Source organism: Apodemus sylvaticus, chromosome 10 (genome assembly GCF_947179515.1).
Source record: "Apodemus sylvaticus chromosome 10, mApoSyl1.1, whole genome shotgun sequence".
Lineage (NCBI taxonomy): Eukaryota > Metazoa > Chordata > Mammalia > Rodentia > Muridae > Apodemus > Apodemus sylvaticus.
In genome coordinates, this window is record NC_067481.1 from 20,104,441 (window position 1) to 20,129,060 (window position 24,620).

At 48.4% G+C, this 24,620-nt stretch overlaps 1 protein-coding gene across 1 annotated transcript in view; it reads left to right on the plus strand.

The window, feature by feature from the left end:
• The window catches only part of Eftud2 (elongation factor Tu GTP binding domain containing 2), a 39,026-nt gene that overhangs the window by 13,602 nt on the left and 804 nt on the right, over positions 1–24,620 (plus strand). The window contains exons 8-26 of the mRNA XM_052196345.1: positions 245–335; positions 1,096–1,178; positions 2,599–2,765; positions 5,001–5,125; positions 8,623–8,686; positions 9,047–9,137; positions 12,237–12,372; positions 14,664–14,791; positions 16,042–16,235; positions 17,730–17,841; positions 18,189–18,329; positions 20,056–20,157; positions 20,839–20,921; positions 22,332–22,418; positions 22,573–22,699; positions 22,853–22,940; positions 23,461–23,579; positions 23,729–23,823; positions 24,364–24,517. Of these exons, the coding sequence (XP_052052305.1) occupies positions 245–335; positions 1,096–1,178; positions 2,599–2,765; positions 5,001–5,125; positions 8,623–8,686; positions 9,047–9,137; positions 12,237–12,372; positions 14,664–14,791; positions 16,042–16,235; positions 17,730–17,841; positions 18,189–18,329; positions 20,056–20,157; positions 20,839–20,921; positions 22,332–22,418; positions 22,573–22,699; positions 22,853–22,940; positions 23,461–23,579; positions 23,729–23,823; positions 24,364–24,517 (2,187 nt within the window). The remainder of the gene's footprint in view (positions 1–244; positions 336–1,095; positions 1,179–2,598; positions 2,766–5,000; positions 5,126–8,622; positions 8,687–9,046; positions 9,138–12,236; positions 12,373–14,663; positions 14,792–16,041; positions 16,236–17,729; positions 17,842–18,188; positions 18,330–20,055; positions 20,158–20,838; positions 20,922–22,331; positions 22,419–22,572; positions 22,700–22,852; positions 22,941–23,460; positions 23,580–23,728; positions 23,824–24,363; positions 24,518–24,620) is intronic.

Genomic DNA, 24,620 nt, shown 5'->3' on the forward strand with positions numbered 1-24,620 from the left:
CCAGGACTACACAGAGAAACCCTGTCTTTAAAACAAAAAATAAACCAAACAAAAATGTGTTTCAATGTTTTTTACTTACAAAATCATGTCAGAGGTCTAGATAAAAAGAATTACACCCACTACCAGGAGAATCATTGGTATAATCAGTCAGCAGCTGATGAGCCCCAAGATCTGACTGACTCCTCTAGAGGGCTCACTGAAGGTGAGGGTAAGTCTTGAGCATCTATCTGTCTGTGGATTTCAGAGAGGCGTCGGCATCAAGAGCACTCCTGTGACGGTGGTGCTGCCGGACACCAAAGGGAAGTCTTACCTCTTCAACATCATGGACACGCCAGGTGGGCCCCCTGACCTTTACTGTCCCAGCCTCGTCCAGGTTCTGTTGGTGCTCCATTTCCCAGAGCAGTCCAGAGTGTTCTTGGTGTTCTTGCTCAAGGATTCCGTAGCTTTGACAACAGAAGCAGTCTCCTGGCCTTTGATTTCATTTCCATCTTTACTTCCCCGTGGAATTTTAAATTTTAAATTTTAGGTTAGGAACTTTGTGTGTTTACTAATTTGAGTTTATGTCAGGCCCCATCAATGATGAAATAAAGGAGAGTCAGACCTGACCCCAGGAGAAATGGACAGAGCTTGCCTGGGGGCCACGGCTCTGCCGCCAGCTGTTTCTCTTGTGGAAGGGGCTGACTCATGCATAATTGTTTTATTTAATGTCTGGGCAGTTGGGGATCTGGTGGTCTTATCTTGAGTATACCATCAGATGCCCCAGGCCTGATACTCTGAAGCCCCCCGACCACCCCACCCAGGCGGGGCACCTGCTATCTTGAAGCAGCTTGCCATGCTCCTTTGCCAGTCCCCTGCCTCCAGACTGCTGTCACTCCTGTACTGTGGGTTACCTGTCACACTAAATTGGTGTGTCAACTATGGAGACCTGTTTAAAACCTTAACTCCAGGATGGGACTCAAATGGGAGAAGTTTATATACTGTGAGGTGCTGTGTGCAGGAAGAGGGATATCTGGGATTCAGAGCACTGCTTCCTTTGTCACCCTGGAAGCTAGCTGTCTCATTCCGCCGCGTGATAGCTGCGTATTTGCTTTTCAGGTCATGTGAATTTTTCTGATGAGGTCACAGCTGGCTTGCGCATCTCAGATGGAGTGGTCCTTTTCATTGATGCTGCTGAGGGGGTGAGTTAGTCTGGCTCTCAGAAGCTAGTCCCCTATTAACATGCCCCTGCTAATTCTCTGAGAGCCAGGGACCATGCAAGTTCGTAGGCTCAGGTTTGCTCTAAATTTAGGGAACTAAGCGACATCAGAGTTAGACATTGTACTTGAAAGTCTTTATATTTCTAAACTGAAAGATGGGATATGTCAATTACCTCATTCATACTATTTCTCATGATACACCAGCAGAGGGAGCCAGAGGCACCTTATTAAAAAAAAAGTTCAGACTTGGTCAGCCGTTGTACAGGAACTCGTTCTTGTCTGTTTATGATTTATCTCTGCACTGGAAACATGCTCTCTTGTGTCTGATCCTGTGAGATGTAGAGAAGTATTTACAAATTGCCTTCTTTCTTTGTTTTTTGTTTTTTAATGAGATGAGATCTTACTCTGGGGTTGTCAAAGTAGATTAGTTTTTTTTTGGTTTTGTTTTGGTTTGGTTTTTTTGGGTTTTTCGAGACAGGGTTTCTCTGTGTAGCCCTGGCTGTCCTGGAACTCACTCTGTAGACCAGGCTGGCCTCGAACTCAGAAATCCGCCTGCCTCTGCCTCCCAGAGTGCTGGGATTACAGGCGTGCACCACCACCGCCCGGCTCTACCCCAGGTTTTAGTATTTGCTAATTTTTTTTCACTTTCCCTGCTCTGGTCCTAACACCAGCCATTTCTTCAATGGGTTCTGACTTCCTATATAGGGGAGACCACTTTTTAGAAACAAAGAACTGGGGGTGCTCGCTGCTGCTGTGATCCTTTACTGCCAGGGCCATTCACTGAGCCCAGCTAGTTGGTACACAACCACACACCTGTCACTTTTCTGCACACAGGTGTTGAAAGCATCAGGCATTCAAAGTGAATGTAGCTTTGTGTGCCTGTGATCACAGCACTTGGGAAGTAAGATTACAAATCTGAGGCAAGCTATGGCTACAAGCCAAAGCCTTGTCTCATAAATAAGACAAGCAATAAATGGCTTGTTCCTCCTGTCATTATAACTGCTCTAGAGGCCAAGGCAGGAAGACAGATTTGAGGCCGCTTGCACAACTTAGTAACACCCTGTGTCAGAATAGACTAGAAAGCCTGGGGATATAAGCTCAGACAAGGCTCCAGCTTTAATCCTTCGGATCACAGCAAAGAGGAAAAAAGATTGTACATCATTCATCCTAATACTTCTAAATCCAATAAGTTCTTCCTAGCCTTCTAAGTCCCTTCTCTGGCACTGAGAAGCCTGGGTCCCCAGTCTGTGTTGTAATTACTTACTTCTCTGTCCTGCCAGGTAGGTGCCCTCCTAACAGGTCTGATCTGCCTTGGGGATGATCTTCCAGCTGACCCTTCATCCCCAGGCCCTCTCCCCTTGTACTGAGTGTGCTGAGCGGTCTCCTCCCTTGTGTTTCTCAGGTGATGCTCAACACAGAGCGGCTGATCAAGCACGCGGTGCAGGAAAGGTTGGCAGTCACCGTGTGCATCAACAAGATCGACCGGCTCATCTTGGAGCTGAAGCTGCCTCCAACAGATGCTTATTACAAGCTGCGACACATTGTGGATGAGGTCAATGGATTAATAAGGTATATGTAAGACCCTGCAGAGACCCTGAGGATTTCCTGTCTTTAGGAGAGTCTGGCTTTTATAAATCTTAAATTTACCCTTGAAGACTTCTGAGAGTAACTTTTTGGTGTATGTCGATGAGTTTGTCAGACAGCACAGGTCAGGTCTCTACAGGATTGACTCCAAGCCTAGCCTTATCAGCTCATTGTCTTAACCAGTCGTGCAGTTTAACACATCTCAGGTTTTGTTGTCAATAGGATCTAAACGAGTCTCACCGTTACCACCTACCAGCCATGTTAAGTTGGGCAGGGTATTTAAGGCTTTGATTATTTGTTTGTTGATGTTATGTGTCTGAATGGAGTATATGTGTATGTACCATGTACATGCCTGATGCTTACAGAAGTCATAAGGTGTTAGAGTCTCTAAGGTGCGGAGTTGAGAGTGTCCGTGTAAGTGCTGGGCCCTGTGTGGGACATTCTGAGCCATCTCTTCACCCCAAAGCTCATTCGTTGTTCATTTTCTGTGTCTGGGAGTTTTGCCTGTGCACCATGTAAATGCCTGATGCCGGCAAAACCTCAGAAATTAAAGTGGAGAATAATAGAGGATGGCATAAGTGTCAGCCTGGTCTCCGTGGACGTGTGCGCCCACATACACAGAATACACACACAACGGTAGTTTAAGTTAAATGCATAAGGTGGTCATAATGGTCCACACCTGTAGTCCTGGCACTCAGAAGGTTGCGGCAGAGTTTGAGGTTAACATGGGCTGCAGAATGAGACACTGTCAGAAAACACAGAGTCTGGCAGGCTGGCTGAGCAGATAAGGGACTTCACGAGCCTGTCTATATTCAGTCCTCAGAGCCCAGGTAAAGATGGAGGGAAGGAAGGAGCTGCACAGAGCTGTCTTCTGACTGCTCTCATGTTGGCACGTGTGCATACACCATGCACACATTGAGGCTCATGTTGACAAGTGTGGACCCATGTTAGCAGTCTTACTGTGGAATACTGGTACTCGAGGGCACCTGGAGAGCCCTGCAGCCCCTGCCCCAGCCTCCCAGACGCTGCGAGTGCCAGGCTGCAGCTCCACGCCTGGCTTTCCAAATGGCTTTAAAGTTTAGGCCTGGGGTAGCTTTGTCATGCAGCCCTTGCTTACTCTGTGCAGGCCTGGTTTTATGGTCTTCGAAATAGTGACATGAAGGTTCACTTCATTTCATGAGGTCAGGTGGTGACACAGGCCAGATCTCTCTTCTTTTTTTTTTTTTTTTTTCCTTTGGGTTTTATTTATTTATTTATTTATTTATTTTTTGAGTTTTGTTTTTTTCGAGACAGGGTTTCTCTATATAGCCCTGGCTGTCCTGAAACTCACTCTGTAGACCAGGCTGGCCTCAAACTCAGAAATCCACCTGCCTCTACCTCCCAGAGTGCTGGGATTACAGGTGTGCGCCAACACCGCCCTGCAGGTGGATCTCTTCAAAGCTATCCTGGTGTACAGACTGAGTTCCAGGATAGCTGGGACTACACAGAGAACCCTGTCTCAAAAAGAAAAAAAAGGGGGAGGGAGGGGGAGTTTCAGCACCAACTTGTGAAAAGGCCACAGAGAATCCAGAGAGTGGCGGGGGAGAGAGCAGCACTGCTCTGTTCCTGTCTCTTCAGTGTTGCTTTTATGTCCTGTTCTTCCTACACTCTCAGCCCTAGACGGGGCCTTGTATAGCTATCCTGGAGCTTCCTACATAGCCAAGGATGACCTTGAACCAATCTTCCTGCCTCCCTTTCTGAGTGCTGGGATGGCAGCTAAGCTGTCACATGCAGTATATATGCTGGGGAGCAGACCGAAGGCCTGGCACAGGCTAGGCAAGCAGTGTCCATCTCCTCAGACGTCCCTCTGTGTTGGAATCGGCACATCTCCCAAGTGTATCCCTCTGATTACATTGGATTAATTTGTGCTCCCAGGTATTTCCTCTTTCCTCCAGGTTTCCCCTTGACTGTCCAGATGTACGGTTAGCTTTTTCAGAACTGCAGAACATCCACTCTGGGAAATGAGATTGCTATTGGGAGTGAGGGAAAGGCTCTATCATGTCACTTTCTTGACCAGGCTCTTGGCAAATCTAAGACTCTTATGCCAGCACCTCCTGAGGCTGGACAGAGAAGGCTGGACCTGGAGTTGCCTTCCTCTGGGCAGCATGTCAGTGGTGCAGCACAGCCTGACATGGGGCTGCTGTGCAGCCTGGCACTGGTTTACCACACTCTCTGTTTCAGCATGTACTCCACCGATGAGAACCTGATCCTTTCTCCACTCCTGGGCAACGTCTGCTTCTCCAGTTCCCAGTACAGCATCTGCTTCACACTGGGCTCCTTTGCCAAGATCTACGCTGACACCTTTGGTAAGCTCTGCCTGCTTCTGTCTCGCATGCTTCCCTCGTCACATGTCCCCTGTCCTGCTGAATGGCTCAGAAATTGGCTTCCTGTCACATTCCTTGTTTGGGGGGTGGGACACTCCATCACCTCTTATTATCGAATTTAAGGCTTCTTTTGAAAGGCCTCAGAATCTTTATTCAGGCTGAGTTGTTTCTAGACAGTTTTGTTTGTTTGTTTGTTTGTTTGTTTGTTTAAGATAAAATGTTTTATGTTTGGTGTGCTCACTGGCATATGTAGATGTCGTCATTGGCCAGAACAGGACACCCCTTGGAATTGCGATACTAGTGGGTGCGAGTCATCTTGTGCAGGTGCTGGCAGCTCAATACAGGTCCTCTCTACAAGAGCAGTGATTTCTGTGCAGCAGAGCCATCTCTCTATCCCTCTTAATAACACCCGAAAGTTTGAGTGATTAGGAAGAAGCCTACTATTAAGGTGCAAGCTTTTAATTCCAGCACTCAGAAGGAGAGGGAGGCAGATGTCTGTGAGTTTGAGGCCAGCCAGGGTTACATAGGGATACCTTTCTGAAAAAGAGCTCACTGTAGACATAACACACCTCCTAGGGAAACCATCTCTAGACAAAGAGTTACACATGCCCACAAAGCCTTTTCAGTTCCTTTCCAAGATGGATGGAGCTTTGACAAGATTTCAGCTTCTTGCTGTCTTCCTAAAGGTCTCTAGGCACTTACAACTTTGATAGGCCTCATTGAGGACTTGTTGGATTGCAGTCAGCCTCTACAAGCCTTGCTGGCAGGCGCTGGTGAATAAATTCGTGGATTCCTAGAGCCTTGACTGTATCCCTGGGAGCAGTTTCCCATTCAGCAGGCTCTCTGGCTTCCAGCTCTGTCTCACTGATTAACTCATTCCCATAGGAGCTGTGCACTGAGCCTCCTGTGTGGCAGTGCGAGATGCATAGAGGAGAGCTGTTACCCTGATTTTAAAGCTGAGGAAGCAGGCCCCAGTAGACAGTAGCAAGCCACCTCAGCCCTGTCACCTGCCTCTTGTGGGTGCTGGTTGGTCTTGGTGCTTTTTTATCTTGTTCTGTTTTTGGTTGTTTGGTTTGCTGTTTGTTATTCCTGCCCCCGCTCCCCGCCCGTGCCTAGAATTAAATTCAAAAGCGAAGCAAACATTCTACTATATCCTGAAGATAAACCAGATGGATGGATGGATGGATGGATGGATGGATGGATGGATGGATGATAGGTAGACAAAGAGACAAACTCATTGTAAAAAAGTAGGAAAACAGGCCTCTGAGATTTTTGCCATAATCACTGCTATGGTTTTCTTATGGGCGCTGCTTTCCTATTTGCTATTGTACATGAATGAGGAATTTTATATATAAGGCTGAACAGAGGGTTAGGCTGGAACCTGTTTCTGGTTCCTGGCACCCACATGACAACTATAACTCCAGTTCCAGAGGATATAGTGCATTTTTCAATTGTAAACTGTGGGTCAATGGGACTAAGTGGAACCGGAGGGTACCGTGTGCTAAACGTGTAGGAGGTGCTGGCTTTAGCCTTGGCACCTAAATAAATAAATGGATGGCTAAACGGACAGATGGACAGTGAGGAAAGGTGAAATGAGCAGAGTTCTGAGAAAAATCTGGGTTTCTCTGTCCTTTGTATTCCTATGAAAAGCAAAATCAAGGTTTCCTGGAGTGTAGGTTAGAAATACTTCAGGTTCTATACGTTTTCGTTTTGTTTCCATTTTGAGAGTTTCACTTTATCCAGGTTGACCTGATTTTTAGTCTAGCCTCAAATTTCTACCTCACCATAGCTTGATGAAATGGTACAATTCCATATTTGCAGAAGGTCTTGAACCTTGGGACACATGGTTGCTCGTCCTTTGGACCTGCTGTTGGTGACTGGAGAAGCAGCTACGGCTCTAGTGTCCTAAGATTGTCATAAGAAGCCATGTAGCACATGAGGAAAGGGCTGCACTGGAGGCAGCGTTCAAGATCTGGGCTCCTGGGCCTTCACTCTTCATCTGTGGTGCAAACGATGTCTTATTTCCCGTAATTGCTTACATGTGGTCACAGAACTTTCTGCTAAGAGTTGGCACGCTGGAACCTGTGTATGCCGTGTTGTCAGATCAATATGCCCTCTTTCGGGCAGTGGGGTAGCACAGGCATGCTGAATAAGAAGGCTCTGTGAACAAGAACCTCCTCCAGGGAGGAGGCAGAATCCCACACTGGTGAGCAGCATTGTAAGGTTGCAGTGGATGCTGGATGCTGAGTATCTGTCCTTGTCAAGTATCAGTGACAGAAGGGAGGGAGGGGCCACTTCCGGTGACCCTCCTCCAGTAGGGCTGGATAGGAAAATGACAGGACTTTTTGGGTAGACAATAGAGTCAAGCCCTTCAAGGCTACAGGATTGGAAGAGGGCAGGTGAAGGCAGCACCATTGTTCTCAGCCTGTGTACATGACAGTAGAAAAGTTCCACCGGAAACGGCTGGCAGACCATTCTCAGGTGTAGTGGTGCACACTTGCAGTCTCAGCAACCAAGGAAGGCAAAGGACTTGAGGGTTCAGAGTCACTTAAGCCACAGAAGTCGAGTGTTTATGTCATTGGTAGCATAACAAAACAGATAATATTGGGGCCCATTGGAAGAGGATTTGGGGTTCCAGGTACTTGTTTTCATTGGCATTTGGGATCTATTAAAGGTGGTGATGGTGTTTGCAGCCTATTTGGGGATTTTGTCAATATTCAGAAGTAGCATTGTGAATATAGACTGTTGTTGTCTGGTATTGGAAAGGAGGGGGATGGGGAGGGCATTTGCTCATTCTTTGGTTGACAGTAATTAAGCCATGAATCACAGGTCTTTGTTGCAGATGCTGAGGGTTTGTTTCTCTGGGAGACAGGATCTTACAAGGTCTCCTAGGTGGACCTTGAACTTGGAATCCTCCTGCCTTAGTCTCTTAAGTAGAATTACAGACATGGATTATGTCTGTAATACAGTCTTCTGCACTCTAAGTTCAGTCCAGTGTCAATTGTCCTCCAGCTGTAAGGGCGTGGCCCTGTGTAACAGCTCTCAGCAGAAGGGAAGTTTCAGAAACCGGTAGAGTAGGAAAGAAGGGGCAGGCATGGCACTCAATTGGAAGAAAGAGTCTATAGCAGACAGGAGGCCTGGATTCGATCCTCAGAAACACTGGACATGGTGGTGCACACACACAGATGAACAGGTGGCCTGCTCCATCGGCAGCTCAGGCCATGCTCCTGTTCAGAGCTCCAGGCCTAGGCCCCAGGACCCTTGTACTTGGGGAGATGCCTGGGTTCTCCTGCTTCTGCTGTGACCTTGTCTGCTTTAGGTCAGTCCTGTCCTTTGTGCCTAATCAGAAGGGAATGTCTAGACCTTGGGAAGGAAGGCACTAGAGCTCTTTAGCTTGAAATCATTTGTAGCAACTAAAATAGAATTTTGAACTACACTTTCCCAGGCAGATTGTAATTGTATGGGTTTTTTTAATATAGGCGACATTAATTACCAGGAATTTGCTAAAAGACTCTGGGGTGACATCTACTTCAATCCTAAGACGTAAGTATCACATGGGGTTACTCTTGTGGACTGATGATGTTTTCCCAGGAACAATGCTTGAGTTTCTGAGGCTAAAACCTACTTTTGTCTTATGCACGAAGCCCCGCGCCTCTGAGTGCTCGGCATCTCAGCATCTCGGCATCTCGGGCCATAGGGAGAGGCTGTTCCCCTAGGTCTTCCAGGTCAGGCCAGGCATGCTGGACAGCCACCCAAAAGTGCTCTTGGGAATCCGTTTGGAAACTATGATCACACAGAGGCCTCTTCTTGGCTTCTGCTTAGACTCAGAATTTAAGCAGTGTACCCTTGGGATAAGCCACATTCTCCCTCCTTGGTCACTATAACACTTCTTTGTCTTTTTAGGAGAAAGTTCACCAAAAAGGCTCCAAGCAGCAGCTCCCAGAGGAGCTTCGTGGAGTTCATCTTGGAGCCCCTCTATAAGATCCTGGCCCAGGTGAGTGCGGGCCACCTGCTTCACACCTGCTCAGTCAGCGCTGCTGTTTGTGTGAGGCATGTGCATGTGTGCTTATGCACACACATGTGTAGGCCAGAGGTTGATGTCTGGTGTCTTCCTCTTTAGCACTCGACCTAATTTTTTTGAGTCAGAGTCATTCACTAAGTCTGGAGCTTACCATTGACTAGATTGCTTGGCCAGTGAGTCTCTATGGCCATCCCATCTCTCAGTGCTGGGATAGGACATGTCTACAAGCATGCCCAGCTCCTTATGTAAGCATTGATCCCTGCTCAGGGCCTCATGCCTCACAGCATGCCCTAAGCCATCTCCCCACCCCCATCAACAATTGCTTATTAAAAGCCTTTTGACCCAGGTGTCACACACCTTTAATCCCAGTACTGGGGAGGCAGAAGCAGGCAGATCTGAGTTCAAGGCCAGCCCAATCCACATAGGAAGTTCTAGGAAAGCCAGGACTTCACAGAGAAACCTTGTCTCAAAAATTGTAAAACCTTTTGGTGGGCTGAAGAGACAATTTAGTGGTTAAGTTTACTTGTTGATCTTGTAGAGAATCTGAGTTCACTTCACAGCACCTCACAAGTATGTGTGGCTACAGCCATACAATTATCTGCCTGGAACAATATAGTTCAAAATTCTGTGAGCACCTGTTGGGCAGCTAGCTCACAAGCAACTGTAATTCTAGTTCCTGGGTGTATGGTGCCCTCTTCTGGTCTCCTTGGGCATCTGCATTCATATGGTACACATACCCACCACACTCAATGCATTTGTACACATAAAATTAAATGAAAATTTTAAAAGTTTTTGGAGGCTGGACATATTAGCTTAGTGTGGCAGAGTACTTGTCTGTCAGACACAAAGCCCAGGGGTCAGTTCTTAACCCTGTGTAAAACTAGACATGGGAGCATAAGCCTGTAATCCCAGTACTTAGGAATTAAGACCTGAGGTTCAGACTTTCATGGATATCCTTAACTACAGTGAGTTAGAGGCTAACCTTGACTACTTGAGACCTTGCCTCAACAAACAAAGGAGCTGAAGGGTTGGTTAGGCAGTTAAGAATACTTACTGCTCTTACAGAGGACCTGAGCTCAGTTACACACCCACATCAGGAGGATCTCAGCTGTTCATACTTTAGTTCCAGAGGCTCTGATGCTCTCTTGGCCTCTAGAGGCACATGCATGTGTGTGGTGTGCATATAAATTCTCAACATCACACACAAATGCACAGAAATAAAACTAGGCCCCTGTAATGTTTAAGCCACCTGTGGCAGCGTGTTCCAGTAATTCCAACACTTAGGAAAAAATGGTGACAGAAAGATGACGAGTTCAAGGCCAGCCTAGGCCGCACAAAACTGTCTCCAAAAACAATGAAGTAAGTTACTTAGGTAGTTTGTTTGTTAGTTTGTTTTGCAGACGGGGTCTCATTATATAGCTATGGCTGGCTTGAAACTCACAGAAGGGGCTGGAGAGATGGATCAGTGGTTAAGAGCACTGACTGTGCTTCCAGAGGTTCTGAATTCAATTCCCATCACCCACATGGTGGCTCACAACCATCTGTAAAGAGATCCCATGCCTTCTTCTGGCATCTTTGAAGACAGCGACAGCAACAGTGTATTCAGATACATAAAAATAAAAATAAATCTTAAAAAAAAAAAACTCACAAGAATCACCTGTCTGCTTCCGGAGTGCTAGAATTAAGGGTGTGTGTCATTACACCCAGCTAAGAAAGATGTTTATCATACTATTATCTATGACTGCATAGAAAGAAAAGTTTAGAAATAAGTTAAATGTTTAGATCACTGAAACCCTGATTAAGTTAATCGTGATGTATCTCATAAGATGAAGTATTTTGCAGTCACTAAAAGAATGCCTATTGCTGGGTGCTGTGCTGCACACCTGTCGTCAGCCCTAAACCACTAGGGAGGGTGCAGCTGAAGGAAGGTCACCAGTTTAGACAACAGTGAGAAGACCCCATCTCAAACAACAGTTGGCTTTGGTGTGTCTGTCAGAACAGTTGTAACAGCTTCCTAATGACCATTTCAGGTTTGCACGTGTGACGTTTGTTGAGGCTGAAAGGGTAGAAAGAATGTAGTTGCCTGATCATGAAGCCTGTGGTCTCTGGTGTCAGGATGCTGGAGAGAGAGGCCAGCCTGGGCCTTAGTTCAAAGATAACCTAGGCAACTTAGTTGTTCAACCCTGTCTCAAAACAAAGTAAAAACAGGGCTGGAAATAAATTAAATGTTAATATCATTGAAAGTCTTGTTGAGTGAACCATGGTGCAACTCTTTGACACATTGCCTCACATGTGAGAATCCCTAGGGTCAGTCTTGTCAGTGCCACGCAAGAAAGAGGGTGGGAGGGAGGAAGAGAAGGGGGGGATTAGCAAGGCTGTGCTAAGCTTTTGTGATGCTCCAGGTAGAGTGTACCACTGTGTGTAAATGAAGCTGTGCTCAAGTGCCAGGCTGTGAAGGTGGAGTGTCCTGCAGGAGTTTTCCTGCAGATCTGTCTTCCAAGACAGGAATAGAATATGCAGGCTGTTCAGTCAGTGCTGTCCAGTGGATACACACATATAGATGGTCACACGCACACGCCGTGTGTGGCCGCTCCATCCCACAAAAGAGAACATAGCAGTAGAACAAAATAATGACTAGAATTTATCAGTGATAGAAAACACGTAGTATCTCATGTCAGACTGGAATGGATTAATAAAAGAAATTTATAGAATCTGCCACTGTAGAGAGACCTTAAGTCTGCAGAGGATGATTTAGCTTAGCCCTGTACTGACAGGTGGCCTTTTTTGGTTCCTTCCAGTATAATGAATGAGCCTCTAAATCTGGGCAGTCTTTAGGTAGGATGGCTCAGACACCAGGGGGCAGCACTGACAGTATGTGACCAGGGCAAAGCCACTCATGTTTGGCTTGAAGGCTTGGTAGAGTAGACTCACTCCTCCACGTCAGACTGCTGTTGCCCAGAGCCCTCCCTGTAGAAGATCCTTGTAAGACTCGTCTTTGTCCTCTCGCTCCATGTGAAATACTTCTCCAGGGCTGTCACTGCAGAGCTGACCTGGTGCCTTCTGTGTGCACAGGTGGTGGGCGACGTGGACACCAGCCTGCCAAGGACCCTGGACGAACTTGGCATCCACCTCACCAAGGAAGAGCTAAAGCTGAACATCCGCCCCCTGCTCAGACTGGTCTGCAAAAAGTTCTTTGGCGAGTTCACAGGTAATAAAATGGTTCAAGGCCCTTGGCATTATTCTCCTTGGCTGGCAGACTGGTTCACGGCTGCAGTCCTGCAACTTGGCAGGTAGACCAGGATTTCAAGATGAGATACCTCATCTTGAAAAACAAACATGGTCTGGTGTGTGTCCTCCCACGGGTGTCTTGGAAGCTCCCTTCCCTGTAGGGGCAGCAGAATCATGATAGTATATAAACCAGCAACAGGGTTTTCCCAACTGTTTTCTTTAGTTGTTTCTTGTGTTGGAAAAAGGAATTAGACTTCCCCTGCAGGTGAAGCAGATGGTGGCAGGCCCCAGGCTCCGGCGTTTCCTGGGGTCAGGCAGGAAGGTGGTAGGGATGTGTACTAGTTGGGAAGGTGCAGGTGAGGACTCGAGAGGTGTTTGGCTTTCCTCATCACTGTGACAACACCTGACAGAAAGTTTATTTCAGCTTGTGCTTTGAGAGGATACAGTTCATTGTAGAGAAGAAGACATGGTGGGATTCATGATGGTGACCGTGGGCAACTGGCTCCTGACACCTTCACAAGTCAGGAAACAGCCTGAGCTAGAAATAGAGCCAGGCTATAACACAAAACCTATTTCCCAGCCACCTACTTCCTCCTGCTAGTCCCACTTCCTAAAGGTTCCACTGCTTCCTCAAACTGTACCTCAGACTGAGCAAGTGTTGATGAGCCTGTGGGCACATGTCATATTTGGTCAACCCCCTTTCCCATCCTGCTGAGCCCCATTCCTGTTATGTAGACGCCAATAAGACCTGAACTTATTTTTCTTGATTTGAAGACATGGTCTCACTATCCAGCCTTGACTGACCTAGAACTCACTATATAAACCAGGCTATCCTAGAACTCAAAGATCTGGTGGCTACCTCTGCCTCATGAGTACTAAGAACAAAGGTATGCACCACCCACCTGGCAAGACCTCAGTTTTTATTCTGGCCTGCAGTTTTCAGGGGTAACCAGGCCAGCCTCCTATTTCTTCTGTAACTGATTCTCATTTGTAAATAAGAACAAGTGGCCAGAAATGGTGGCTGACTTGAGGACTTTGATCTCAGCACCTGATAACTGATGTGGGTTTGTCATGAGTTCAAGACCAGCATGGGCTATGTAGCACTTTCCGGAATTATAGAGCAAGGTGCTGTCTTAAAAATAGCTGTGAAGCTGACAGTGGTGGCACTCACCTTCGGTTCTAGCACTCGGATGGCAAGTGGATCTCTGTGAGTTCAAGGCCAGCCTGATCTGATCTACAAATCGAGTTCCAGGATAGCCAGGGTTATATAGTAAGAACCTATCTCAAAAAGGGAGTAGTGATGGGACAAGGAAAGGTTCCTATCAGCAATCATGGATTCTAAGTCTGGTGGAAATTTAGTGTCTGAGCCTTTAAAGCTCATAATAACTCAGGACTGTCCATCTGTCTGAAAGTTCTGGACACTAGTCAAGCAGGTGTGCTCGGTACTAGGACTGTGGCTTGTTTGTACTCCTTTGAGTGTGATCTCCAGACTGAAGAAGAAAAAGGCTTACCAATCCCAGGGTCCTAATGAGCACTCTCTTTCAAGGCATGTTAATGGGTTAGGGAAGCAGACTAGCTTACTGAATAGAGACGTGCAGTGTTTCTCAGAGCAGGCTGGTCAGTCAGGACTGTCCTGAATACATCTAAGGACTGTACATGGGAAAGTTATCTGGCACAGTGTAGAAGTCACCTGTGTTCAGTAGCAGCGTGGATCTCTTTAGCCATAGAATGTTGTAGAGTCTTAGTTAGGGCTTTACTGCTGAGAACAGGCACCATGTCCATGGCAAGTCTTATAAAGACAACATGTAATTGGGGCTGGCTTACAGGTCAGAGGTTCAGTCCAGTATCATCAAGGCAGGAGCATGGCAGTGTCCAGGTGGCTTGGTGCAGGAGGAGCTGAGAGTTCTTCATCTTCATCTGAAGGCTGCCAGCAGAAAACTTCCAGGCAGCTAGGATGAGGGTCTTAAAGCCACACCCACAAGGCCACATCGCCCAACAGTGCCACTCTCTGGGCCAAGTATATACAAACTACCACAGAGTCGTTAAATTTTTTGTGGGCTAGATTTGTAGGAATTGTGTCCCACTAAGAGCTGCTTCTTAAACGTTCCTGACATCAGTCTAATTCCAAAAGTGTGTGTTTTCTCCTCATAGGAAATAGATTTCCTTAGAAGTGTTAGCTTCCGGGTTGATTCCATGTGGTCCTTCTACCCACTTGCCTGCGAAGAACATGTACCAGTGCCACAGTAATGGCTTCCTCTTCCTCTCCCACAGGCTTTGTGGACATGTGTGTCCAGCACATTCCATCTCCAAAGGTGGGCGCCAAACCCAAGATCGAGCATACCTACACTGGCGGCGTGGACTCTGACCTTGGCGAGGCCATGAGTGACTGTGACCCAGATGTAAGGGAACATGCCCCCGGTGCTGCTGCAGCCGCACGGACATGCTGAGGCTGTGCTGCAAACATGTTGCTTTCTTGCGGTCCTTGCTTGTCCCTCCCTGAAGCAGAGTCAGTCCTACAGTCAGAGCTTGGCCCTTGCTGTCCTGGTCTGTGACCTGAGGATGCTAATGAGGGAGTTAAGGAAGGAGGAGGATGTGGTGCCTGCAAGAGAGCAAAGAGACATGGCGGCTGTCTCTTCGCCCTCGTGAAGTCTGGGCGTAAGGTCTAGTGGGTAGTATATATATATATCACTGGTAGGATTTCTCCTTAGCATGCTTGAGCTCAGGATTCAGTTTCCAGGCACCAGAAAGAAAAGATACACAGACATCCCAACTGTTGCTTAGGCAGTCTAACTCTTCTTCTTGAGCACAGAGTTCCATGTTCATGGGGAATTTAGAGCAAGGAGTCTTGTCAATGCTAGTTCGTGATCTTAAACCTTCTCTCCCCTTGAAAAAAGAGAGGTTTTGGTTGGTTGTCTGTGTGTTTGTGTATTACGTGTAGTTATTTGTGCAGCTGTCTGTCTGTACAGGTGCCATGGTGTATATGTGGAAGCCAAAGACAACCTTGTTGTTTCTTTCCTTCTGCAATATGAGTCCCAGGGATCAACCTCAGATTGTCAGGCTTGGCTGCACACCTTGACCTGCTGAGGCCTGGACCCTTTCTGTGTTTTCTGACATAGGTCTCCACTCTGCCTTAGCTGGCGTTCTGTGCTCAGGCGGCCTCCTGCTGTGGACCCCCTTAAGCTAGCCAGCTCCACCAACGAAGTCTGCCTTCGTTGTCTCATTTTTATTTTTGTTGTTTCTGAATCTCCTGCTGTCCCTTGTAAAGGGAGGGCGGTGCACCTGTTGTCCCTTCATAGAGGGAGGGAAGGTCACGCATGGTTTGGAAGTTTTCTAGGAGTCACATCTTTTTTTTTTTTTTTGGTTTGGTTTTTTTGTTTGTTTGTTTTTTGAATTTGTTTTTTTTGAGACAGGGTTTCTCTGTGTAACCCTGGCTGTCCTGGAACTTACTCTGTAGACCAGGCTGGCCTCAAACTCAGAAATCCGCCTGCCTCTGCCTCCCAGAGTGCTGGGATTACAGGCGTGCGCCACCACTCCCCAGCTGAGTCACAGCTTCCTTAAGTGGCCTTTGTCCTCAGCTCATGTCATTGCTGTTGAGCGAGGTGGTGTTCACAGTGTCTTGGTTAAAACTGTTTCCTGTCCCCTCTGCCAGGGTCCCCTGATGTGCCACACTACTAAGATGTACAGCACAGACGACGGAGTTCAGTTCCATGCCTTCGGCCGGGTGCTGAGTGGCACCATCCACGCCGGGCAGCCTGTGAAAGTGCTGGGGGAAAACTACACTCTGGAAGACGAGGAGGATTCCCAGATCTGCACTGTGGGCCGCCTTTGGATCTCTGTCGCCAGGTACTATATGCTGACCAGAGCCTGCCAGGTCACATGTAGCCTTCTCTCCTGGGAGTGTCCCAAGGGGTTGGGAGGGCTCCTAGGAAACACAGCTCCCTGGATGGTACAGTACAGAATCAGGTGACCCTCCCAGCAGATCTGTAGACATCTTTCAGTCAGGGCTGAAAGGACAGTTGCAATGTCACTTTTGAGCCTTGGGTACCTTTTAAGAAGATTTTACTGCCGGGCGGTGGTGGCGCATGCCTGTAATCCCAGCACTTGGGAGGCAGAGGCAGGCGGATCTCTGAGTTCGAGGCCAGCCTGGTCTACAGAGTGAGTTCCAGGACAGCCAGGGCTATGCAGAGAAACCCTGTCTCGAAAAAAAACCAAAAAAAAAAAAAAAAAGATTTTACTTTTGCTCCTTTTCTTCTTTTTAATGTGCTTGAGTATTTTGCATGTATGTGTGTCTGTGTACCACATGCATGCTTGGTGCCCAAGGCGACAAGAGAGCTTTTGGTCCCCTGGAACAGGAATTACAGACAGTTGTGAATCTCCCTGTAGGTGCCGGGAATCAAACTCAGGTCTTCTGCAAGAGCGGCCAGAGCCCTTAACTTCTGGGCCGTCGTCTCTCCTCTTGCGTGTTTTTCAGCTCTCTGCCCCTTCACTTGTTGTTTCAGGTTTCTTCCCTAAAGCGGCTGTTTCCAGACCTCTGCTGCCTGGTCCTTGACTAAGGCAGTGCTGAGCCCCTGGCACATCCCAGTCTGCTGAATCAGACTTGGGCCTCTGGGCTGTTTTTCATCTCTGGTAGTGAGCAGAACCAGAGCCATCCTGTCAGCAGAGTGGCTGCTAGACCTCAGTGACGCCCTTTCCTCCTCCAAAGCCACCCTTTGCTCTAGAAGGCTGGAGAAGGTGAAGAGCTCTGAAATTCAAGTATCTGTTTTAGTGTCCCTTACAGTAGAGAAATCTTAGACAACAGATACTTTTTATTTTTAATTTTTTGTTTTGTAATACGGGGTCTCTCTATAGCCCTCCTAGCCCTGGCTGTCCTGGAACTCACTCTGTAGACCAGGTTGGCCCCTATATCATGGGGGTTCACAGGCTTTTTACCAGAAGTTTCCACGTGGAGTTGGGCCTTCCTTTTTTTTTTTTTTTTTGGTTTTTTGGAGACAGGGTTTCTCTGTGTAGCCCTGGCTGTCCTGGAACTCACTCTGTAGACCAGGCTGGCTTCGAACTCAGAAATCTGCCTGCCTCTGCCTCACAAGTGCTGGGATTAAAGGTGTGCGCCACCACCGCCCAGTTGGGCCTTCTGTTGCTTCTTCCTACGCTGCATACTTCCATTGAACTCGCCCTGTGTGTGTGATTGTGATTGTTGGTCACACCTCTCTCCTGCTCGGGTGCTCTGTGTAACTCACCTCTGCTCCTGGCTCTGTGCCCAGCATGTAGCAGATGCTTGGTATGCTGTTCTCGAGCGAATCTCTGACTCAGTTCTTGGTTATTTATTGGGCATTACTCTAGGTACCACATCGAGGTGAATCGTGTTCCTGCTGGCAACTGGGTTCTCATTGAAGGTGTTGATCAGCCAATCGTGAAGACAGCCACCATAACTGAGCCCCGAGGCAATGAAGAGGTAGGTGATTAAAGGGACAGACTGAGCTAGAGAGGCACACGGAACTACAGGGCCATGCGCAGACAATCTTGGAAGTTCAAAGGTGCTGATCAGAGGCGCTGCTGCGGCTCGGGCCAGTGTGCACCCTCACCCTGGTGAGGTCTCCTCACATGCTTGGAGTTAGGACGAGTGCCTCTTGTTCTTGCCCAGTGCTCTGCCAAAGTGCTTGAAGCAAATGGTCCTTTAAATTGGGCTCCTCTGTACCTTGGTCTTGGTTGGGGAGTCAAGATTTCAGTTTTCTCCTTAGGCCTGTGCCTTCTTGCCTACCCCCTACACCCTCCCTCACTCCTCTGTTCTTTGGATCTCAGGCTCAGATTTTCCGGCCCTTGAAATTCAATACCACATCTGTTATCAAGATTGCAGTGGAGCCAGTTAACCCCTCCGAGCTGCCCAAAATGCTTGATGGCCTGCGCAAGGTCAACAAGAGCTATCCGTCTCTCACTACCAAGGTATGCTGAAGGCCTGCAGTAGCTGCCAAGCCCCAGACCCCAGCTAACTGCTCTGTGCTGTCATCCTGTGGCATTCAGCAGCTGTTCCTGATCTGTTGTTTCCCACCGCCTGGTTTGTGAACAGTCCCCACCTGTTACCATTTGAGGGCAGACAGCCAAGTGTGTACTTGTGTTCCCTTGGGTGACTTTACACAGCCATGGTCTTCAGTAGGTACAGTTTAAAATGGTTTCCAGAGAAATGAGAAACAGGCGTGGTGGTAGACACATGTGATCCCAGCATTTGGGGAGGTTGAGTCAGGAGGATCCAAAGCTCAGGATCAACCTCAGCTACGGAGGAAATCAGAGGCCATTGTGGGTTACAGATGGGGTTGGAGAGATGACTCAGCAGTTAAGAGCATTGGCCGTTCTTCCACAGGACCCTGGTTCAATTCCCAGCACCCAGGGGGCTGCTCATCACCATCTATAACTCCAGTTCCAGGGCATCTGAACTGCTCTCTTCCTGCCCCTACAGGTGCCAGGCATGCATGTGGTACACAGACATAAATGCAGGCAAAACACCCATACACATAAAATAATAGAAAAGACAGATGGGGCTAGAGAGATGTCTCAGCTGTTAAGAACACTAACTGAGGTCCTGAGTTCAATTCCCAGCAACCACATGGTGACTCACAACCATCTGTAATGGGATCTGATGCCCTCTTCTGATGTATCTGAAGAGAGCAACAGTACACTCATATAAATAAAATAAATAAGTCTTAAAAAAGAAAAAAGAAATATTAGAATTTGAAAAAGGAATACCTAAGAGTTCTGGTTAGAGAGACTTGGGCCTAGAGTTTGGCCTCCACTACTCTTTAGATTAGTGTGAAAAAAAGAAAAGAAGCAAAAGTGGCTGAGCATTATATACGCTTGGGCTTGCCACCAAACTATATCTGAGGCACTGGAAGGGAGAGTTAGAGGGCTAGCTTATGCGTGTGGATGTAAGGGTAGGGTTGGCCGAGGTAGAAATCCAGTCAGTGATGCTGTGCTAAATGGTCCTGTTGTCTTGGGGACCTACCGGTTAGGTAGTATTGTCCTCTAAGTTCTTATATTGGGGACAGACTATTACTGTGCAGTATTGGTTGGCCTAGAATTAGCTCTGTAAATAAAGTTGACCTCAAGCTCAGGGTGAATCTCGTGCTTCTGCCTCCTGAATGCTGAATTACAAGCTGTCTTAGGTAGGCTTTCTTTTGCTGTAACAAAATACCATGATCAAAACGCAAGTTGGGGAGGAAAGGGTTTATTTAGCTTACACTTTCACATTGCTGTTCATCGCTGAAGGAAGTCAGGACAGGATCTCACACAGGGCAGGAACTTAGAGGCAGGAGCTGATGCAGAGGCCATGGAGGGTGCTGCTTACTGACTTGCTCTGCAAACTCAGCCTTCCTTACAGAACCCAGACCACCACCCACAGTGGGCAGGTGTCACGCTGGCACACAAAACCAACCAGTAGAGTCATACCACCACACTAAGCTTTTTTGGGGGGATGTGAGGGGTGATGTGGGAGCTAGAGTGTGCAGAGGGTTGAGCCTAAGGTCTCAGTCATGCAGAGGAGATGCTTGAGCTCTGAACCAGCCTTACCCTCCACTGGTGAGATAGTCATGCTTCTGACTGCGCTGTGGTGCCGTCATCTCGGATGCCTTGAGCAGGGCACAGCAGTGAGCACTGACTGCTGGCTGCTGTGTCCCAGGTGGAAGAGTCTGGCGAGCATGTGATCCTGGGCACTGGAGAGCTCTACCTGGACTGCGTGATGCACGACCTTCGGAAGATGTACTCAGAGATCGACATCAAGGTACCTTCCCCTGGCCTGGCTGCCAGCTCCAGAGGATGTCCTGAGTGGGTAACCTTCACCCCCTGGACGCCCGCTAGAGACCCTTCTGAGGAGAGTGCTTTTGCTTGCTCTTCAGCAAGGAAGGTTCTAGAGACGGGTTTGCCCGACTCATTGAGTCATTTTCAGTGTAATATTTAAAGTCAAGGCTCTCAAGCCACAGTTAATTCTTCTGGCTCTGGTGATTGGCTCAGAGTGGGTGGTATCACGGAGAGTGGGAGCTGGCTCTCAGGCTTATCACCAAGTCTTGACCTAGCACCATGCGTGGTGTGACACTGTCTCTACCGCCCTGCGCTACAGGGCAGCTGCCCTTTTAGACTTAGACTTCTGGGACTGTGGCTTGAGGGCGGAGCAGATTCTCCAGCACTGTCCTGTCCTGTCTGAGCGGCGTCAGTGAGTGCCAGGTGGTGTGGTGGAGCTTTCTTGGAAGGCCATAATTAAAGCCCTGCTTTAGAGCCTAGTCTGGGCCCCCACTTACTCCTCTGCTCCTCGTGCTGGTGTGGACAGTGTGGCCTGCTGCCGCAGAGCTGTATGGGAAGCTCTTACAGAGAGAGGACAGGGATGCTTCAGAATTCCCTCAGCAGAACTTTGTCCTTCCAACAAAACTGATTTTTACCTCTTTTTTTTTTTTCATTCATTGCCTAGGTGGCTGACCCAGTTGTGACGTTTTGTGAGACAGTGGTAGAAACATCCTCCCTCAAATGCTTTGCTGAAACACCCAATAAGAAGTAAGCAGGAGGTGGGCTACAGAGAGCAGCAGGGAACAAGTGCAGTGATGTGTGTTGGGGAAATGCCACAAAGAATCCCATTGCTTTGTATGCTTGTTGTTGTTTTTGGAAACAGTCTTGCACTACAGCTCAGTCTGCCCTGGAACTCATTATGTCTGTCTCAGAAAAGGGGGAGAGGGGTGCATGTGTGTGGAAAGAAAGATAAACAATATCAGCCTGCACACACATGACATGAAAGTCATGCACACGCTCGCATGCACACACACACACACACACACACACATACATACGAACATATTCACACACTCAAAGGAAGAAGCTGGGTATGGTGACACACACCTGTAACCAATACTATTACTGGGAGGCAGAGTCAGCAGGATCAGGAGTTCTAGGCCAGCTTCAACCACATAACACATTTAAGTGCCTATGATATTGTTTACTTAAAAAAAGAAAGTCAGACGTGGTGGTGCACACACCCTCAGTCCCGTCACTGAAGCAGCATTCAGGTAGATTGCTATGTTGAGAGTTCCAGGGTCGGGGCTGCACAGTGAACTCCTGTCTTAAAAAACAACAGCAGAAATCGGGTGCGGTGGCAAGCCTGTAATCCCAGCACTCGGGAGGTGAGCCAGGAGGAATGCTGCAAGTTCGGGGCCAGTTCCATCCACATGGCAAGCTCTAAGCCATCTGAGCCTACACACATGACCCTGTCCTGCAGGGGGAAAAGAAAGAAATAATAGAGGCTGGGAACTGGCCCCTGGAACTGACAGCCTCCTCCTCTCCCACACTCACTCCAAGCCTGCCCCAGCCGCAGCTCTGCAGCAGGAGAGATTGCTTGAGATGGGCTGGGGGCTATGTGTTATTTTTGGCTTTCTGTCTCTATAGACCAAGATGATCCAGAGCTCACTACATAGAAGTGTCAGATCTTTCTGCCTGCTAAACACTGAGATTCCAAGCAGAAACCACTATGCCAGCTTCAACACTAGTTCAGTTTTTTGTTTTTTAATGGGTGCTGAAAATGGAAACCCAGCTCCTCATACTTGACTACACATGCTCTTCTGGCAGGATACCCTCTCCAGCCCCCAGCCACACTTGAAGAAAAAGCAGACAGACTGGAGAGATGGCTTGATGCTTGAAGGCACTCCCTGCTCTCGTAGACAGACCAAAATTTTTCCAGCCACGTGGTAGCTTGCACTTCCAGTCCATAATATCTGATACTCTTGTCTGCCTTCCTTGGGCACGCCATACACATATTAAAAAAAAAAAAGAAAGAAAGAAGACAAGGCACCCTTTGCTGCCCTGGCCCCAAGATTCCATTTCTCTTGCCTTCCCAGCAGTCTGTACTGTTGGCCCTGCACATCCTGTGTCCACTGCTCATCCTGTGACCTTCTCACTTCTGACCTTTCTGACCAGGAACAAGATCACCATGATTGCTGAGCCTCTCGAGAAGGGCCTCGCTGAGGACATAGAGAATGAGGTGGTCCAGATCACCTGGAACAGGTTGGGACGGGGTCCCCGCTCTGGCTCCTTTGCCTGGTCTCCTGACACCGTCCCTCCCTCACTGTTGTCCTGGCTATGGTGTGGGTGGAGCCCGTTACTATCTTACAGAAAGGCAGCATCTGTCGCCCCAGAAGCCTCCTTCTCTTTCTTCCAGAAAGAAGCTGGGCGAGTTCTTCCAGACAAAGTATGACTGGGATCTGCTGGCTGCCCGTTCCATCTGGGCCTTCGGTCCCGATGCTACAGGCCCCAACATCTTAGTAGATGATACGCTGCCCTCAGAGGTAAACCAATAGGATGCCTGTGGCAAAGTGTTATCCCTAGATGAAGAACCTGCAGTACTCTCTTCCCTGTGGAAATATGGCTTCTCCCAGCTGTAGGTCACTGCCTGCTGCTGCTGCTGTAGCCTGCTAAGGAGACCTTATGTTTCTGTACAGGTAGACAAGGCCCTTCTCGGCTCAGTGAAGGACAGCATTGTTCAAGGGTTCCAGTGGGGGACCAGAGAGGGACCCCTCTGCGATGAATGTGAGTCCACCTTCAACCCCAGCTCCACTTCACGTGAGGTGATGATATGCAGTGGCCTTCCCAGCTTACAGACCCAGCAGGAAAGGCTATCCCAAGTCTTGGGCCAGCACATCCCACCCCAACCCTCCCCACTGCTCCTTCCCCATCTCCGGAATGAGGGCATTGCTAGATTGACCTGGCTCATAATTCCTGGGTAGAGCCCATCTTTGGGCATGTTGAAGACAGATAACATGAGGGTGATCAGGTTGGGGTGGTTTATTGATGTTGAATAGTCTCTGTGAGACCAAATACAATTTCTGAAGCACATACTATGTCCAGAAAATAGTTACTCAGTGTGGCCTGAATCAGATGCTAAGTAATGTTTAACTGCTGGCCTGTTTGCTGCAGGCCTTGCTAATCTGGATGTGAGATATTTGTATAGTATCTTCGGGTGGCTATAATATGGCCTTGGTTTAGCAAATTACCCTGCTGCTCTACCATCCCCGTGTGACTAGCCCCAGCTGCTCCATCTCCTTTTCAGTGATTCGGAATGTCAAGTTTAAGATCCTGGATGCTGTGGTTGCCCAGGAACCCCTCCACCGGGGCGGAGGTCAGATCATCCCCACAGCCAGGAGGGTCGTGTACTCTGCCTTCCTCATGGTAAGTGGAGTTGTAGGGACAGTCCTGCTTCCCTGAGCAGAAAATTATATGGAGAAGGGGGCAGAGGCCCAGAAGGACCTGAAGGTCCGGAGAACCTCCATGTCTCGCTCTTCAGCCGTCCCCGCTGAGCCCTCTCTGCTCTGTTGCAGGCCACTCCCCGGCTCATGGAGCCTTACTACTTTGTAGAGGTCCAGGCCCCTGCAGATTGTGTGTCTGCTGTGTACACAGTCCTGGCCAGGCGCAGGTGAGCAGCCTGTTGTTGGGGAGGGTACTGGGAGGACGGAGCCCCAGCCATTGCTCTCCCCATCTTCCTACTTCAGAAGCCTGCTGACCTCATTGTAGGTACCCGAGCCCTGCAAAGCTGGCAATGTATAGGCCTGTTGCCAAGGCAACAGCTGCGGTTTACCCAGAATTCCATAGCCTACCTTTACCTGTAATTACGTCACCATTTCTTCCTCTTCCTTTTTTCTCTTCCCTCTTTCTCTTCTTCCTTCCCGCCCTCTACCCCTTCCTTATCTTAAATAAAGTCCCCTGGGAGAAGTGCAGAAGTGAGGCAGTGTTGGGGTTGTCCTTGGGTCCTGTCTCTTCCATGGCCCCACTCTTGCTTCCTCCCACAGCTGGATGCTCCTGTGGCTTCTGCTAAGAGCCCCAAGCGCACTCCCTCTGTGGAGCATATTCCATTAAGTCTGACTTGATGGTGGCTAGGCGAGGACGGACACAGAAGGGCAGAAGACTTGCCTTAGGGTCTGTGTACAACCTGAGCCTTGCCTTCTGTCTTTCTCAGGGGCCATGTGACTCAGGACGCACCCATACCAGGCTCCCCTCTCTATACCATCAAAGCGTTCATCCCAGCCATTGACTCATTCGGCTTTGAGACTGATCTCCGCACTCATACCCAGGGACAGGCCTTTTCCCTGTCTGTCTTCCACCATTGGCAGGTGAGGAACCCTGGCCTCTACTTTGGTAGACCGCCTTCCTTTCAGCCAGTTCCCCTTCTGTCCAGGATGTCCTGTAATCCTGGAGAAAGTTCTTGCTTCTAGC